This window comes from Podarcis filfolensis (genome assembly GCF_964270895.1).
Source record: "Podarcis filfolensis genome assembly, chromosome: 9".
Classification (NCBI taxonomy): Eukaryota; Metazoa; Chordata; class Lepidosauria; order Squamata; family Lacertidae; genus Podarcis; species Podarcis filfolensis.
In genome coordinates, this window is record NC_139610.1 from 50,259,213 (window position 1) to 50,278,390 (window position 19,178).

The 19,178-nt window shown below is 41.4% G+C and overlaps 1 protein-coding gene across 2 annotated transcripts in view; it reads left to right on the plus strand.

Moving 5' to 3' along the window:
• SEC24D (SEC24 homolog D, COPII coat complex component) overlaps positions 1-19,127 on the plus strand; it is a 56,050-nt gene extending 36,923 nt beyond the window's left edge. For both annotated transcript variants that reach the window (XM_083571118.1, XM_083571117.1), the window contains exons 13-23: positions 922-1,015; positions 5,701-5,817; positions 7,059-7,229; positions 8,049-8,145; positions 9,118-9,263; positions 10,812-10,950; positions 11,559-11,677; positions 13,512-13,691; positions 15,047-15,238; positions 17,148-17,237; positions 17,429-19,127. In XM_083571118.1, the coding sequence (XP_083427244.1) occupies positions 922-1,015; positions 5,701-5,817; positions 7,059-7,229; positions 8,049-8,145; positions 9,118-9,263; positions 10,812-10,950; positions 11,559-11,677; positions 13,512-13,691; positions 15,047-15,238; positions 17,148-17,237; positions 17,429-17,569 (1,486 nt within the window). In that variant the 3' untranslated portion in view covers positions 17,570-19,127. The remainder of the gene's footprint in view (positions 1-921; positions 1,016-5,700; positions 5,818-7,058; positions 7,230-8,048; positions 8,146-9,117; positions 9,264-10,811; positions 10,951-11,558; positions 11,678-13,511; positions 13,692-15,046; positions 15,239-17,147; positions 17,238-17,428) is intronic.
• The last annotated feature ends 51 nt before the right edge of the window (positions 19,128-19,178 follow it).

The following is a 19,178-nucleotide window of genomic DNA, read 5'->3' on the forward strand; positions in this document are numbered from 1 at the left end:
AAACATATAAATTATGTTTTTTATGCTCATGTGTGAATATCTTCAATAGCAATTACCTTGGGTGATTTCATCAATTTTCAACCTACAAAAATTGACAATCACATATTTAAAGACCATGGTTATGACCTAGAGAAATATGCATGTAAAACTTGATTGTATGTGTGCTTCCATGGGTACATAATGTCCGTAGACCAACCTAATCATGAGTCCCTCAGTGTTGTTGGACTACAACTCCCATCACCCCTGACCTGATGTCTGGAGCTGATGGGAATTATTACAACAATGCAAAAGCCGATGCAAGTAAAGACAAGAACTTTAAACAGTAGGCCCACAACAAATTGGATGCAATAGCGGTTGGGGTTGCCAAAGTCTTTTTTCCAGGATGCTGACCCGTTTTATATATATTCCAAGTTTGTAAAGCTGAATGCACAGAACTTAAATGCACTTAAGTCACCAGCTTTCTGTTTGCAAATAAATAATATGACTGAGATTGCACTGCTAAAAATACACTATTTATAGAGTGCGTACACAAGAGCCGTAATTTATTTTGGTATATCGGTGCAGTCAAACGAAAGTTGCCTTACAGCATTACAAATCTGCCTTTTGATTGAGGAATTAATGTTTTTGTGCAGTATTCAACAAATGGCTTATAATTTACTTGAAAAGTATTTTGTAGCTTTTAAAATCTTTTCACTGCATACAAAACTTCTAAATAAATTAGAAAGCAGTTTCTTCTGCAAAACAGGGAACTGTGCATAGTCTTGTAGAGGCTAATGCACCAGCAACATTTGTTTTCTTTTTTTAATGCAGAGTTTAAATCTTTCAGCAAAGGGGCCTGGTGTCTATATGATTTATTTTCTTTGAAGGATTATCCTGTCCATTCCAACCTGTTGAAACACTGATCTTTCCCCCCTGTCATAGCTTGCTGGACCAGATTCCAGAGATGTTTACAGACACTAATGAGAGTGAGACTGTCTTTGCTCCTGTTATCCAGGCTGGCATGGAAGCGCTAAAGGTTAGAATGTTCTTTTCTGTGCAACAAAGTCTTTATTAGGACTGACTTTATAAGCCACGAAAGCTCTTCTGGAGGAAGGCTAGCCTTTCCCACAGGTCACAGCAGGAAGCAAAAGGAAGCACCAACCATAGTACTTTGTAATATAACTCAGAATTCAGGCATACTGCACACAGGTGCAAAACAATAAATCCTTCAAATTATACAGATTATAAATTGAAGTCATCTACTTCATAGCACACACACAACACTGGGAACCAGCTGTCAATCTTAACTTACCAGTGTATGCAAAACAGATATGGACAATACTCTGTTGTTGTTGTTTTAATTCATATTTGTTAAATATATATAACAGTACATGATTCCCCTGCCCATTTACACAGGCCCTGTATACCTGAAGGAGTGTCTCCACTCCCATCGTTCAGCCCAGACACTGAGATCCAGCTCTGAGGGCCTTCTGGTGGTTCCCTCACTGTGAGAAGTGAGGGTACAGGGAACTGGACAGAGGGCCTTCTCGATAGTTGCGCCCGCCCTGTGGAACGCCCTCCCGTCAGATGTCAAGGAGATAAAAACTACACAATTTTTAGAAGTCATCTGAAGGCAGCCCTGCAAAGGGAATTTTTAAATGTTTCACTGTGGTTTTATGATTTGCTGGAAGGTTCCCCAAGTGGCTGAGGTTATATTGTGTCCACTGCGGTGCTAGTCTAGAGTCCAAAACATAGAAAGAATCAGTGTTCAAATTACAGCGGTAGGAGAGGAAAGGAAGTGAGGTGGCACATATCACAGAATTTAGCTTTTCTTCACACAGGAGTCAATCTGGAAGGGCTGTAGCTCAGTGGCCGAAAGGCTTTGGGAACGGCTCCAGGTTCAGTCCTTGATATCACCCACTAGGACTGGGAATAACTCTCGTCTCAAACCCTCAATAGCCACTGCCACGCAGTGTGTATTACAAACTTGGTGGCACATTTGGACATCTAAGAAACCACATGCCAAACACCAGGCAAAGTTCCTACTACAACCCCGCCTCCAAAAACAAGCAGTCCCCACACCAAACCACCCTATAAAAAAAGTGAGAAATATTCAGTCTTTAAAAAGAGGCCTTGGTAGGTGTTGTGGGGTATTGTGGTACCCATGAGAACCACATTGGGGAGCCCAGTAAAGTTTGATGGATCAGTGGTCTGACTCAGTATTGGTTATAGGTTTGGTTCTTACCACAGTTTTAAAAATAATTACAGGTGGGTAGTCATGTTGGTCTGCCGTAGTCGAAACAAACAAACAAATTCCTTCCGAAAGCTCATACCAATAACCAACTTAGTTGGTCTCTAAGGTGCTACTGGAAGGAATTTTTTTATTTTAAAAATAATAATTGTGTGGCTTATTTGCTGAGTTGTCATGATGTAATCCTGTTTTGATGCCAGGCATTAACAATTTTGGTGTCATTCTCAGAGAAAAGCAATATAGCTGGTGCCTTGGCTCTTTTTGTATTAAACATCAGCATGTTTCTGGAGAGGGTAAGAAAGCTGAAGCACATTTCAGTTTTCAGGAAAATGTATTTATTTTTTATAAATTTATATAAATGCCAAATGGCATCTGTCATGAATGAAAGAAATAAACAAATGTGCTGGAAGCAGACACACAGGGAAATTAAAACCAAAACCCATAAAATGAATACATGACAACTTCAAAGGGGGCAATCTGAGTCCATCTGGAATATTTTTTGTGTATATTTACCATGAAAGTGATCTCGGTGGCCGTGCAGACTTCTCGTCTCTGCATTTATTTTCCTTTGTTTCTTTTCCGCATGATGCCAACTGTGAGCAAATACAGTCAAACATCTTATGCTACAGCATAAATCAAATCTTCTCAGTATTTTTCCTTTCTTTCACCATCTTCCTGGGAAAAGGAAATTGGTGATCGGGTAAAATGGGTGCTATTTGAAAACTTTAAATACACATATTGGGGGGTTGGGGGGGAAATGTACTAAACCTTGGGTAGGTCACTAGTGGCACATAAGCAAACTGCTAAGGCTCCAGTGTGTGGGCTGTACATTAAACTCACTCCTTGTGTGAATTGATGGTCAAGACCAGTATGAGAGCCAGTGTGGTGCAGTGGTTAGGGTCGGACTAGGACCCGGACAACCAGGGTTTCAATCACCACTTGGCCATGAAGTTCATTGGGTGACATTGGACAAGTCTCTGCCTCTCAGTCTAGCATAAGAACATAAGAATAGCCTGCTGGATTAGGCCAATGGTCCATCTAGTCCAGCTTTCTGTTTTCACAGTGGCCAGTCAGATGCCTCTGCGAAATCAGTGAGCAGGGTTGTTGTGGAGATGAAATGAGGAGGAGGAGAACCATGTACACTACCTTGATCTCCTTGGAGAAATAGGTGGGATATAAAGGCAACAAATAAGACATATTCCGTTTCTGGATCCTAAACTGCCCTCCTGCCTACTCCCCACCCTCACCCCCTGTAACGACTATGTTCTGTTTCTGGGTGCTACCAGAGGTGTGTTTATTCTGGGACTGATGATGCTGGTTCATGTTAGCATCAAAATACCAGCCCGCCCATCCCCGATTTAAACCAGATTTACCCTTTCCAGATTAAATGGGGAGGGGAGGGGAATGTAAATGGTATTTTGATGCCAACAGTTCTGTGCGGGTGCTGCAAAAAATAGTAACAATAAATATATGAGGAGCATGATTGCAATATCTCAGTGACCAGCTTGGAAATTCAGTCCCCATCTATAAGCCCCCTCAAGTGATAGCTATGAGCCTTATGATCTCTGACATATAAAAGTACACTTTCCACTGTTTCTTTTCCTCCTTTCCTTGATTTATACTGGGAATACATGTGGATAACTGTTCTGAGAATTATTTGAGCAGCTAGGTCATTTTAGGCATCTCTGAAGCACTTACAAAAATTATGGAATTTGTCTCCTCAGTCTTTTGAAGATGCTCACAGTTCTTGCTAACTGTCTCAAAGCAGTGAACAGAATTTTGGCTTCAGCTCGTTTCCCATTTCTGCTCAGCTGCAAAACTTGCCAGATGAATATTATGCCATTTATTTGATCTACATGGGGCTGTCCATGAAGATGATTCAGAAACCTTCAGCTGGTCCAAAATGCACCCACCAGATTTCTGGTCAGAGTTTCATTTGGAGTTCAAACATCCCTGTTTTAAAAACAGCTGCAGTGGCTATTCTGTTAGACTGGGATAGTAAACATACACATACCAGAGTCTTGTTGTGGCTTAAATACTAGCAGATTTATTGTAGCATAAATAGATGGTGATTCTGAGAGTAAAGTGTTAGAACTAAAGTGTCCAGAAGTCTACTCAATTCTGCCAATTCCCCATCAGCTGAGGGATTTGATGCAAAGTCATCAATCTTTGTGTTTCATCCCAGATAAGAGGGGTCCACAGCAGACATTTTCCTACTGGAAAAGTTTCAGGTTGCCTAAAAGCAAATACTCCCCCATGCCCAAGCTATTTTTATTGTGGGTAAAATTGGAGGACAAAGTAAAATTTGATTGTCTGTCATTGATAGGGGAGTGTTTTTGATGTACCTGTGCCTTTTCGCCAAAGTAAAAGTTGGGAAAACCTCTTCTGCTGCTATGTTTCATCCATGTGTGGTGGTAAAAAGCACAAACAGTGGCAGCTCAGCATTTGCCATATTATAAGTGTTTTTGTACTGCATCTAACAGACTTTGCTGGTAACCCTTATCTAGAATGCAAACCTTCTGGTATTTGCTTTCATCCTTAAGTCATCCTTTAAACCCTAGATTATTGAGTTTGGGGAGTGTTCCCATCACAGTTGTCTTTTGAGGCTGATTCACTGTCTTTTTAGACTCGATCAACAGACAGCTTGAATAACACAGTACAGCAGTCCAAGAGCATCGTACAAACACATGCCCGCCTACCTCCGCCCTGGTCTAGTCCTGAGGTCACTCATGTAGGAATAGCAAAACAGAAAGCTGCACAGGCTACAGTATTGTGTACTCTGCCAAGGTAGGCATGCACCAGAGTGCAGCACCAGAGGATCCATGACCATTCCAGCCCAAGCTGTATCCTGTACTGAACCTACAGCACCCTTCCCTAATTGCATTGCTAATTTGTTGGTCATGGTCTTAGTATCATTCTTCCTCTTGCATTTGAGCCTCATGAGCAGGTTAGTGCTGGCACACACCTGCGCTTAGAATCTGGCATATTGTTTCCATTCCCCTAAGTATAATGTGCTTGTTTTGGTTGATCCCTAAAGGTCAGTCCAAGAACTACATGTTCTGGAGTAGGGCCCAGTTTGATTACACGTTGCAAGTGGACAATTTATTGATTTTTCTAATGCACTGAAATGTGTTTTTAATTCGTTTTGTGCCATTTAATAATTCCTGGCATAATGTTAGCATGAACTGCCCATAGCACTAGTTTCTCATTTATGTGTGTATATTAGCACTGATATATTGAGGTGTTTGTGTTAGATTATTTGCGGTTATTTAAAATTCTGAACTTCCCAGTTATTTTTTTCAAGGTGTCACCAAAAGTTCAAACTCTAAACAAACACACTATTTAGTTTCCAAAGTTTCCAAAGTAGTTTATGCTGGCATTTGAGACTTGGCTAAAATTGTATGGAGATCTGGCTCAAATATTTATAATGCCAGCTTGAAAAAAGGTCATTTCTTGTGTCTTTGCAACAGGCAGCAGAGTGTGCTGGAAAGCTGTTTATCTTCCATTCTTCCCTGCCGACTGCAGAAGCACCAGGGAAGCTGAAAAGCAGAGATGATAGAAAATTGGTCAATACAGAAAAAGAAAAGGTATTTCAGTGTTGGTTTGTTTTTTTGTATGCAACTTAGTACAAAAATATATGTTACTCTCAATGGGTAACGTGAAGCTATAGTTCTGTTTTTTACTTCAATTAATTTCGGATTCAGGGGGATTGTTATTCAGTGTTCCGGGGAAAGGAGATTTTCCCTTCGTTCCTCAGGACTAAACTAGCATCACCCTGAATCACTACAAGGGTCATAAAAAAAGTTCCAATTGGTGCCCGTGGGAACCTTTTTAAAAAACTTCTCTACCTGTGCTGGGGACTACACTGATTTTAGCTCTTTTTGCAGCTGGAGGCATGGACATAACACTTTACTTATTCTTCATTTTACCATAAGAGCCCAAACTACATGCTATGCTTAATGTACAGTGTGAAGGTATGAGATCAGGATTGGAGGTTTATTAAGCATAGCATGTAGTTTGGCTCTTATGGTAAAATGATTATTAAGTAAAGTGTTGTGCTTAGTAGATATTTAATACAGCAACAATCATATCTCTAAACTGAATATCAGTTTTTGTTAATCGTCTTTCCCACCCAGTAATTATTTTGGTGATTGTTGTCATTGTTTAAGGAATGCATCACAGGAGTGCCTTTATACTAAACATTTATTGCATAAGTTACTGCTGGCATTTTCCTTGAGTTTTGCTGTTAACTATTGCGTTTAATATATTGGGTTTATTTAAACTTATTCTTTCTATTGTTAACCAGAGTTTATGTTTAAATGATTGCTACTAATGAAATAGTATATTTGTAATTAATGTAAACAACCTTGGGAAGATAATAGTCTTTGAAAATGGGCTAGAAATATGTGAAATAAAGTAAAATAAAATATGCATTTGCCCTTGAAGTTGACATGCTATGTTAACATTAGCAGCCTCATACGCAATGCTGCTTGGGTATTCTAAGAAACCAAAAAAATGGTGCCATTTTGAAAGCTTCTTTATACATCTTGATTCAAAACTGCATGCAAACATAGACTAAAATGGGCTCCTTTGATCTCTGTAACCACCATGCAAAATTTAGTTACAGTATCTTAAGAGGTTTCCAAATGCATGGTGAACAAACAACTCTATGAAATATATCATATATGGGTACAGTAGACCTTTTAAATGTTTTCGCTGTGTTTGCTTTCCTATTTTTTCTGCTCATTCATATTGAATTATGTCAGGTTGTTCTCATGAATGGTGTTTTGTTTGTGTATTGCTCAGTACTTGCCTTTAAATTCTCCAGACACTGTTTCAACCCCAGACAAATATTTATGAGACCCTGGCCAGAGACTGTGTCGCTAGTGGCTGCTGCGTGGATCTGTTCCTTTTCCCAAACCAGTATGTTGATGTAGCCTCCATGGGCCTTGTAACAATGCACACTGGAGGAACCCTGTACAAATACAACAATTTTCAGGTAAATGTCAGAAGGTTCTCTTTCTGTCCACTTGGATACATGGAATTTGACGTGCATAATATGCTGCTGTGTCACCTGAAAATGAAATAGTAAGGATCTAATGATGTCCTCTAATGGACCGATTGTAGATTTGGAGATAAGTTACAGCATGTCTAGATTAGAGACTTACTGTTGTATCCGGAGTTTGTGAAAAAGCATTGCTTATTTATACAATGTGAACTAGAGCAGAGCTGATACTACAACTCTAATCTTAAAAGGTAAGTGCTATGGGGAAAGTGCAAATGCATGCTAATCTTCTACTGAACTAAGTTCTCACAAACCCCTGAATCTTTTTAATGAAATATCTGCTACTCTACATCAGTGTTAAAAATAAAGCCATTGGCACAACACTGAAGCAGTGAATGTGGTTAAAAGCAAGCTCTGTCTCGATCAAGGAAAACAGTTTCTGAGAAAAGCATTTCAGATCTTTTCAGCTTTAAAATGTATGCTTGCTCCAGTTATTAATTTAGAAAACAAGCATTTCGTTTGTTAAACATCCATTATTGATTATTGGATTCATTTGAAAGATGTGGGCTTTCGTTACTAGTATTACGTCTGAGAAGTTAACAAGCAGATTGAGCTTTTTTTAATAAAAAGTCTGCTGGAACATTAGTGAGTCTGAGAGCCCCATTAAAGTTTGTTCACTGTACTCCTTATTAAAAGGAAAGTTGAATACCACTGAATTTCTTAAGTCCTGGAACAACTTTCAGTATGTTGCTGCCATCCAGTGGCAGGTCTACAATTTGCTTAAGAGATCTCTCTCTTTATATTTTCATTTAGGTCCATTCTGACAGCCCCCAATTTCTGAATGATCTCAGGAAAAGTATAGAAAAAAGGATGGGATTTGATGCTATCATGAGGGTTCGTACTAGCACAGGTAACAACTAGAAATTACAAGTGGCGCCTGCGGTAGAAATTGCAATGTACTGTACTCAGTTCAGTTCTCCAATCCCTTCAACAGTTAGTCAGCATTTTGTAGTCATTAAGCATACTCATTCCTCAGTCAGCTGTTTTTTGGGGTTAGCTCTACATTCCTCCCACTTTTTTGTACCTCGGGGTTCCCTTAAGGTTTCTGATAGGTCCCTGATGCTGGTGCTGTTGTAACTGCATAATCGACTGCCTGAACCAGAGATAGAGAGTGAAGGTTTTTTTCTGGCCCAACTACTATTCGGCTTTCTTAGTTGCAATTCTCCACACTTTTAGTAGAACAGCCTTAGTGTGGCATTGGGAATCCAGCAAAAGCAGAGGAACAGGGTTAGGTCATATGTAAACATGTGAACAAGCCATGCATGCTTTCCAAATGAGAAACTGCCAGTGTCCCAGGATTTAATAAGTCTTTGAATCCCATAGTTCAGAATATATTAGCAACTGCTGGCAGCTTCTCAAATCTAGTAGTCATGGATAATCTGGACTGATGTTATGGTTGGCCCCATTCATCTCTAGCAATAGTGTGTTTCTGAAGGTCAATTAACACATTGCTTCTCGAGTTGAAAATACCATCACACGGTGATTTAATCTTTTTGTCAGATTCATTTTAGCATTTTGTATGAATGTTCTGCAGCATAGTGTCATGGCATTCATCGCACAAGGGCAAAGGTTTGAGAACTAACATAATAAATACCAACTGTTGCCACACAGAGCAATTTTCGAGTGAAATGTTAGCCATGTGAAACTGACAAGATAACAGAAATCTGTGGTTGCCCTTCCACATCAAGTAACTTGCACATCAGTCCTGAGGATGGAAGGAGGGCGGAGGAGGAATGCCACCTCTGACAGTATTTCAGCTCTGGTGCTGATGCTGCTGATAGTTGGCAGTCCAAACATGAGATTATTTTGCAATCTGCTCTAGGTTTCAGGGCTACAGACTTTTTGGGAGCTGTTTACATGAACAACACCACGGATGTCGAAATGGCAGCAGTAGATTGCGACAAAGCAGTGACAGTGGAGTTCAAGCATGATGACAAGTTGAATGAAGACAATGGAGCTTTAATCCAGGTAACAAGTTATATAGGTTCATGTGCTTGGTCTGTTCAGGGTCTCTCTCTGTGATTGATAAATGTGTACAGCATTTCAGACATTTCCCCCAAAGTAAGTCTTGTGTTATAAGAGTTTTTCAGCATTCCAGACACTGATATTTTTCCACTAGGGAAATAAGATCCTTTTGCCATGGTTACTGCAAATGTGGAATGGGAAGGCACCATCTTGTCCTTTGCCTCAGGCAGCAAAATGGGCCCTTTCCTTTCTCCATCATGTGAGCTAGCAACCATCCTGAGGGCACTAAATAAAAGGAAATATCCACAAAGTTGAAGCAGCAACTGTAAGGAAACCTTGCTCTTCTAGTGAGAAATAGGTTTGAATCTGGATGGAAGCTCCTCCCAGCATAAGCATAACATTACACAGATTTATCTTTCTGTTCATGAGAGGGTCAATTTATTCCATGGATGGTTTCTACACCATTAAGAAAGACAATGCTGGAAGGAAGGAAGCAAGCAGTTGGGTCACTTGTCACTAGCAATATCAAGCATCCAATGGTTGTCCATGACACCTGCAAAGCCACATTCTACATTCCATCTTGGACTTCCACATTGGCAATGGGATAGTGACCTCCCATACACTTGACGGCAGCTGGCTAGCTTTAGCTTGTACAGGGGGAACAGAGGACTGCTGAATAGTCCCCCAGCACCTGAAGTAGGTGCCTCACTATGCCTAACAGTAGGGCTAGCCCTGAAGGCACTCTTCCTTACTGATCATATTGGCAATCACGATCCAGTGCTCCTCTCATAGCAGGACGAGAGGAAAAAATTGCAAGGAGATGTGTGGATTGTTATTAGAACAGAATGGATGCAAATCTACTGCAATGAAACTACAGCAGTTTTGCTTCCCGGTGTCCTAATAGAGAGAATTGAAAAGCTGAGTATTCCCCCGCCCCTGGCTTTTCTGCCTCAAAAGCGTTGATGCAACAATTCTTTAAAACCTAGACATGCTATAAACTTCCACATGAGGTGAAGACTTTTTATTCTGTCATGACTGCTTCCTCTCTTTTTTTGGTGCAGGTTGCAAATCTAGTTCTCAAAATGACCTAAACCCTTTACTTTTAGTACAGTTAGTCATCTGTCTTGAAATATAGGCCATGAGTCAGCCACAAATCCTTGTTGTAAATGTGGTACAATAAAATATAATGAGCCTTGGCAAGGATGAAGGCGTTCCTTAGGAAAACACATCTCTGCCCTAAGCCCTTGTATATCATAGGGAAATGGAGGGTGTCTGTCTTGGTACCACAAGAAGAGCTGAATCAGAACCATATGGTTCTGGTTTTAGCACCTGAGGCTCCCTTTAAGATGGGATAGAATATCACCAGGTTGGGGGGGGGGGTGTCACAAGACCCACTGTAGTTGTGATTGAAATTTTTTATACTGTTTTAAATGTGGTATTTCACATAGTTGTGACCAGCCCTGGGACCTTGTAATAAATATATTAATACCAATAGTAAGAGATGAAATTACGGTTTCTGAAAAGTGAATTTCACTTTTATGTTAATTGCAGTGTGCAGTTCTCTACACATCAATGAGTGGTCAAAGACGACTGCGTGTACATAATATTGGCCTTAACTGCAGCTCCCAGTTAGCTGAGGTCTACAAGAGCTGTGAGACCGATGCACTTATAAATTTCTTTGTTAAAACAGGTAAGCTTTGGATGTATGCTTTGGGAAGGGAAATTTGAGGGTGGCTGTGGAGCCTAACTTCTTGAGTAATGCCAAGTATTATAAATCAGAGATTGCACATCAGAGACACACATTAACTTATTGGATGCATGAATAAAATGTCCTAGGTGTTGCATGTAGCTCGTCATCCTCTTCAACCAACTTCTTATGTATTTGCTAGGTTCATATGCAAATCACAATCTCATAGTTTAATTCCACAAATTGTAAGTAAGAATATTGGCATATTTACGTCACATCCCAGGGGCATGCTGATTATAAGCCACGTTGTGTCTTGGATGTATGATAGAAACCCATTCTGAGTACTGTTTTCACTTTCATATGATTCACATTTTAAACCAAGAAGATATCTCTCTGGGCAGGTGCAATTTATTGGACTTGGATCTGCTTTAAAAAGGTCTGAAATGTGTTATTAAGAAGTTGATCAAATAAAACTCTGGTTAGTAGTTGACTTCTTCTTAATTCAGTAAATAAAATAAAAGGATGTTGCTTTACTCAGCTGTCTGTGGAAAGGTGGTATGGAGGAGCGAAAGAAACAATTTGAGTTTAATCTCACTTTCATACCATTATAGCTTACAAAGCCATTATCAGCCAGCCATTGAAGACTGTCCGTGAGATCCTGGTGAACCAGACAGCTCGCATGTTGGCATGCTACAGAAAGAACTGTGCTAGCCCATCTGCAGTGAGCCAGGTATTTTATTTTTTTCAGCTCCAAATGTTTGAGTTTTATGCAATGTTGGCTGTTGGGGTTTAGCTCTGAAATCCCAGTTTTGAGCATGGGAGTTTGACAGAAAGCTGTACCTTCTAAGAAAATATTGGCCCTCCATGATTTTTAGTATGCAGTTTTGATTTCCACCACGTCATCTAACGAGTTTTCCCATTGCAGCCTAGATTGTAAGGCCAACAGATGGCAACTCTCCCCCCCCCCTCAAAAAAAAATTATCATGTCAGTGTAAATGCCAGCACTGGTCCTTCATATGTAAGTGCAGAACCCTTTCTCACTCTGTTACTTTTTTAGCACTGGGGGTTAAGCATGAGGTAATGAAGAATGCAAAAATATCACTTTGCTCATTGCCTAATTAATCAGTAAGAGAAACATTGTACATTTTTCACCAGTTACATCATCACCTTAAAACCATGGGAGGTAAGCACCACCTGCTATCGTGGCATAAAAAACACCAAAACAAAACTTTGACAAAGTTAATTCCCTCTCGTGGACTTTTCCAGCCAAAGATATTTTCAGCTTTAATTATCTTTTTCGTGACCGTATTGCCCCCAGGTTGTTCTAGGCAAATCTTTATTTTTGTGCTATGTGTGTCCACACATAGAAAAGGGCATAGAAAAAGAAAAGGGCAAGGTATGTGGTGAATTTTGGTGCAGTTTCCACTGGATATTGTATCCCATCACAAACCGCTTTCCTGCTTAATCATCATATTGGCATGTACTGTACTTACTTTATATGTTTACCACAAAATCAGCCCTTACGTCACCTAGAATTTGGACAGTCAAAGGCAATTTTCAGCTACAGGCAACCCCTGATTTGTGCCGGGGTTACGTTATGGGTCATCATGCGCGGCAGCAGAGTGCACACAAGTCTGTTCTGCACCATGTGCCGTTGTGCACATATCGAATGCATGTAAACAGCGGTGTAGCTAGCTGCTCGGGTGCCCGGGGTGGTGCACCCTGAACCCAGGAGCAGGGCAAGCTGCCCATGGGGTGGAGCAAGCCACCCATGGGGCGGGGTGAGCCGGGGTAGGACTCACTGCAGGGCTTCCAAGGAGTCTGCCCGCTGCCTCCCCATCAGCTCTAGGGCGAAAGAACAAAGAGTAAAGGTGCTCCCAATTAAGGTTTACACCCCCCCCCGAGTCACCCTCGTCACTTCGTTGTCTTGCAACCCAATCTTACAACTACTTTGCTTTCTGTGCTGCCAGATTATATGCTCATTGTGACTTTGGGCTGGGCGGATGTAGGCTTCCCAGTGAGAGAGAGTCTATTAACTCTCTCTCTTCCAGTTCTTCATCTCCTAGCTGTTCACCACCCAGTTCTTCACAACTTTTGTCTTCTGAAGTATGTCCCTCTGCAAACCACTGTTCCAAATCTATACTGTCCCACTGCTCCTGGGAAGATTCAGGATCCTGATCAGGAGCAGAGAGAGGGGGAGGCTCCCACCATTTCTCATCTGTGCAGCCCTCCTCAGCACGGTCCCTGACACACTGCCATTTCAGTCAGCGCAGAGCCTGCAAGCGCCCGAGCCACCGTGTCACTCCCAGGAGAGACATGTGGCTGCAGGCCCCATGGTAAGTGCTGCCCCCCCCCCGGTGTGGCACCCAGTGTGCCCCGTCCCCCCATGTAAATCAGCCATTGCTTGTATGTGAAAATAGTGACTGAACAAACAATAAATGTCAGCCTTTGGTTTGTTTCCTTTGGCACCTGTCTGGTGAAATGCTCATTTAAAAATCAAACATTCAATGCTGAATGAACAAATGGTGCAGTAGTTTGACTTTACCTACTTTCTTGTCTTCCAGCTTATCCTTCCGGATGCAATGAAGGTGCTCCCAGTCTACATGAACTGTCTCCTGAAAAGCTGCGTGCTGATAGGCAAACCTGAGATTCCCACGGATGAAAGAACTTTTCACCGACAACTAGTCATGTCAATGGACGTTGCTGGCACCCAACTTCTATTCTATCCACAGCTTCTGCCAATTGTAAGTTGTTGAGAGAGGAGTGGTACAACAGCAGGTATCAGGGCTGGCGCCATCACGGACATCCTCCGGGAAGTGCTAGGGTGCTGGGAAAGCCTTACTTCATCACCTAACGGCTGATTTTGCTACCAGACAGTGACCACCACCTTGAAGCCACCATGCTTCCATGCTCACACACCTAAACGGACAGCATAATTTTACATACACCAGTCCAAATAACTCAGAGCCGGCATACAGTCCCAGCCCTCTGCTGGGTGGACAGACTGCCTGTCTGTTTGCCCACAGCAGCAGCCCAGTAGCAGAGCTGAGCCAACAGCTAGGCATATCCCACTGGACTTGAGTTGCCATCACCACCATTTTTAGCTACACGACTGGTAGAGCCAGTGTAAGTAAGACATTGGTTCTGGTGAGTGCATGTGCACAGTGCTGGACACTGTACCCAAAACCACTTTCTTGCAACCTCCCCCAACACACACAACCCCTCAGCCACCTCTGAGGGCAGATGAGTGGCCCACAGCAGTTGCAGGAGGCAGCCTGGAAACATCAGACTCTGGAGATGGGCACTGAGGGCAGTTTACTCAGAGCCATGCAAAGGAGGCATTGTTGTTGGTAGGTACATTTTCATACATGAGTCAAATAGGAAAAATTTTTGTGCCCCTTAATGTCCATCTTTGAGCCCCTTATTCCACCTGCCTATTTCTGTACTTGCAATAACTTTGTACCCTTCTGGTGATGCCAGTATAGTAATACCACAATCCACTGTTGTGGCAATGTGACAAACCCTGGTCATTCCTCAACCCGGGAACATGGGAAACAGCCTTGCACTAAGTGGACTATGGATCTATCTAGCTCATTATTGTCTGCAATGACTGGCAGTGACTTCCACAGGTTTAAGATGGGTGGTATTCAACCCTATCCAGAGATGCTGGAGATTGAATCCAGAAAGATTTTCCTGTCCTTCCCAACTGGTTACAGAACCACTTGCAAGGCTGCAATACTGCAACATTGGGATGTTCTGCAGCCACTTCTTTTGCAATCTGTCCTGAACTCACATGTGCTGGAATATTTGCTTTATATAGTCAGAAAATGACCCCACAATAAAAGGATTGAATTTAGTCTATCCAGTGTTACTGGGGGCAGTGGAAGGAGATGTCAGTTCAACAGCCTGCAGTTGGTGTGGCAGATGGAAAATAAAATTGTTTAGGTTCAAAAAATGTTTGGAAAGGTGCATGATAAGCAACTAGAACAGCTTTCTACCATTTTATTCACCCAGCAACAATATTTGCACTACTTACTTGCAGTGAACATACTATAAAGAAAAGGACTATGTGCTAAACAATGTAACATTATCATTACAGCACTCTATGGATGTAAAAAGCGACGTGTTCCCCTCTGCTGTTCGCTGCTCCGAAGAACGTCTGTCTGAAGGAGGACTATTCTTGCTGGCAAATGGGGTACACATGTTCTTGTGGCTGGGAGTCAGTGCCCCACCAGAGCTTATCCAGGGGATATTTAATGTGCCCTCCTTTGCACATGTCAGCACAGAGGCTGTGAGTACACAGGGTGGTGTAAGATGGGGGTGGGGAGAGGTGTTGCATGCTTGCCTTGAAATGCAATCTCCAGCTTTAACTTCTGTTTAATGATAAAATGTCCACTGGCAAGTACAACGTTAAGATCATCACCCCCCCGCCCCTTACTAGTCAAGGGAGCTGAAAATACAAACACTCTGCCAGTTAACAAGCAGGCAGTGGTAAAGAACCAGGGATGGGTTTCTGCAGCTGAGGGCTATTCTACATGAAAGGAAAATACTAAGTTTCTCACTACGAATATTAACTCCCCTCCTCATCTGCTCAGGTTAATAGCTACCCAGCTGTTGTTCTCCGGCTGCATTAGAACCGCACCCCAGCAGAGAGTAACATGTGGGTCAGCGTTCTTTAATTCAAGAGAAGCCCAACCCTTTACAGCTAAAGAGCTGTAGTATAAATTGGATGTGCAAACAGATTTTCTTTCTGTCCTACCGCCAGCCCATTCATAGGGCTTGAAATGTCCCAAATTAAAAAAAAAAAACACCACACACACAGCAATTCTGCACACCTCCAGAGACTTCAGTATACAGTGGTACCTTGGGTTACAGACGCTTCAGGCTACAGACTCTGCTAACCCAGAAATAGTACCTCGGGTTAAGAACTTTGCTTCAGGATGAGAACAGAAATTGTGTGGCGACAGCGCAGCGGAAGCGGGAGGCCCCATTAGCTAAAGTGGTACCTCAGGTTAAAAACAGACCTCCAGAATGAATTAAGTTCTTAACCTGAGGTTCCACTCTACCTGAAGGAGCATCTCCACCCCCACCATTCAGCCCTGACACTGAGGTCCAGCTCCGAGGGCCTTCTTGTGGTTCCCTCACTGCAAGAAGTGAGGTTACAGGGAACCAGGCAGAGGGCCTTCTCGGTCATGGTGCCCGCCCTGTGGAACGCCCTCCCATCAAATGTCGAGGAAATAAACAACTATCTGACTTTTAGAAGACATCTGATGGCAGCCCTGTTTAGGGAAGTTTTTTATGTCTGATGTTTTATTGCTTTATCATCATCATCATAATCATCATCATTAATTATGTTGGGAGCTGCCCAGAGTGGCTAGGGAAACCAAACCAGATGGGTAGGAATGAATGAATGAATGAAATAAATATTATTGAAATCCTCTTTAAAACTCTAGTACTTTCTGCGACTTGGGAAAGGAAGTAAGTTAACATAACATGGGAAGCAGAAAGGAAACATGCAAGATGCTATATGCAATTGAAAAGCAAAATGTCATTTATAGAAGAAAATCAGAATTCACATGGTATTAAGTTGCAGCGGTAGCCCCCATTTATGGGAATTGTTGTGGTGCATGTATTTAACTGGGTTTTCATGTTACGGAGAGCTAAATTGCAGCTGTTGGCATAGCAGCCTATATAAAATTTCTTTGCTTTTTGTAATATCTAAGTTGCAACTTAATATGGGTGATTAAGACCCATATTAAGAGAATGGATTTAACACTTTATTCCTTCTATGGTCCCAGTCTGGACCACACGCACACACACACCACTGCTATTTGCTCCAGAAGAAAGTTACAATTGACACCAAATACTAGCGACATACTGTAGAAGATCTGGATTGGGAATATGGGTAGGGGCAAAGGTTTTAATCCCCTATTACCCCAGAATCTGGAAAAGAAAATGAGGCTGGCCAAAGTAAGTAATCAGGGCTGCTTACTGCAACAAATACAATGTCCAAACCCATGAACAATTATAATCAAAATAAATCCACAGTTGCAAATAATAATAGTAATGCAGATTAAAATCCAATGTAATTTGGTCACACCATAGAAACCCCCCATCTCCCACAATATGTAAATAAGGCCGTCTTTTGACCCAAATCAATTCTTTTATACATTAATTTTCTGTGCGTTTTTATCATGCAGACACTTCTTCCTGAAGTGGACAATCCCTACTCTAAGAAACTGAGATCAATGATTGATCATCTGCAGAGCAAAACACCTTATTCCATGAAGGTAACAGATTAAATTTCCCTTGTAATGCTATTTTTAAAATGCTTGCTGAACTGTGCAGTTTTGACATGGGGATAGCAAACAGAACTTCTTTCAAACCTTTTCTGCTGTGTGTTCAGTTTGTTGAAAGGTAAAACAGACTCAATGCAGTATTTTTGAATTCTTAACACCTGGATCACAACTTTTCTTTTCAGATTCTGATTGTGAAGCAAAGGGAGCAAGCAGAAATGGCTTTCAAACAATTCCTGGTTGAAGACAAGAGTATTTATGGAGGAGCTTCTTACGTGGATTTCTTGTGTTGTGTTCATAAAGAGATCTGTCAGCTGCTCAACTAATGGATGCTTGAATATTAATTCTCTTTGCATTTTGTCAAAAGGGACTATTCTTAAGTGACCAACCACCAGAAGGTGCTTTTTAATGCTACTTTTTTTGTACAGTTTCTAATTTCATACACTAGTGCCCCTTTTCATAATAATGTAGCATAGGCAAGTCTGCGCTCAGGTATAACTCCTATGGGAGAGCATTTATTGTTCTTTAAAATGAAAAATATTTCTTATGGCAAGATCTGGAATCCTGGAATCTTTCAATGCTTAAAGCGTGTGGTTTTCATTTCATAAACTTTCAATAAATTGCAAAGCATTATAAAGTTGTTACCTTTGATTTTTAGTGCTCATGAACTGATCGTTTTGTTGTCAGCCCTGTTATGTTTTGGTCTATTTACAGTTTCAAGTTGATATACATTTAAGTAACTGTTCTTTTCATTTTGTGTGCTGTGATGCACCATGGTAACCAAAATATCAAGGAGTTGGAGCACTTTCCTTAGGATGAAAGGCTTAAAAACAGGGGTAACAGACACAGTGTCTTCCAGACATTGTAATTCCCATCCCTGACCATTGGCCATGTTGGCTGAGACTGATGGGAGTTGTAGGCCAACATCTGGAGACCATACTGCCTGTTCCTGTTGCTTAAAGCATTTGTGGCGGATAAAACAGAGAAAGTGGGCAAAAGCTTTTCTCCCTCTTGTAACATTAGAACTTTTAGTAACTCAATGAATGGCTGCTGTAACTAGGTAGGTCTTTGTTTCAGCCAGCAGGGTGCTGCTTATGCACTAAACCAGTGGCTCCCAATTAGCTAAGTATTGCAGCCCTCTTGTTTTTCTGAAGCCAAGCTCTGGACCTCCTACTTTTGAAAAATGTTGATATATCTGGAGTAGTTTTTGTTTTGTGAATGGTGCCACATGTCCCAGTGCAAAACTGGGATGCCGTCTTCTGTGCTGCACTCCCACATGAATCACATTACCCACATGAAAGCACAGCCGCAATCTGATATGTTTGGGGGCGAAAGCACAGCCCCCAAAAGCAGGCTGTGCCAGACAATTGACAGGTATGTGCCATGGACTCACCGGGTGGGCTATGTGGGCCCCCAATTGGGAACCACTACATTAAACTGTTTGTTAAGAAAAAGTGTCCTAGCTTGTTTAACAGCTTGATACGTTTTCCATCTTCATCTTGGTCTATCCTGTGTTCTGTTGCATCATAACAAACAGTATTTCATAGTCTTCTATTACAAGAAGCCACTATCGCTATACTACACTGTTCTTGCAAAAGGACCCTACCTGACCAGACTTAAGTGTCCATGATGTAGTCCACCTTCATGTTTCCATAAGTGCCTCTAGGAAGTGCGTAAAGGACATTAAGCCATCTCCTGGTGTTCATCCCAAGCTTCTGGTGTTTGAAAGTATATTGTCTCTGATTATGAGTTTTCGTTCAGCTGTTGATGGATGTATATGAATGTCTGATTCTTTTAAAAAGCCATCTAAATTTGTAGAACATAATATTCTTCAGAAGCTGGAAATTACTACCTTGAGAAATAAACTATTACTTTAGCCCTACAGTAGCTTTTATCTTTACTTAACTAAGATCATTTTAAAAACATTATTTTACA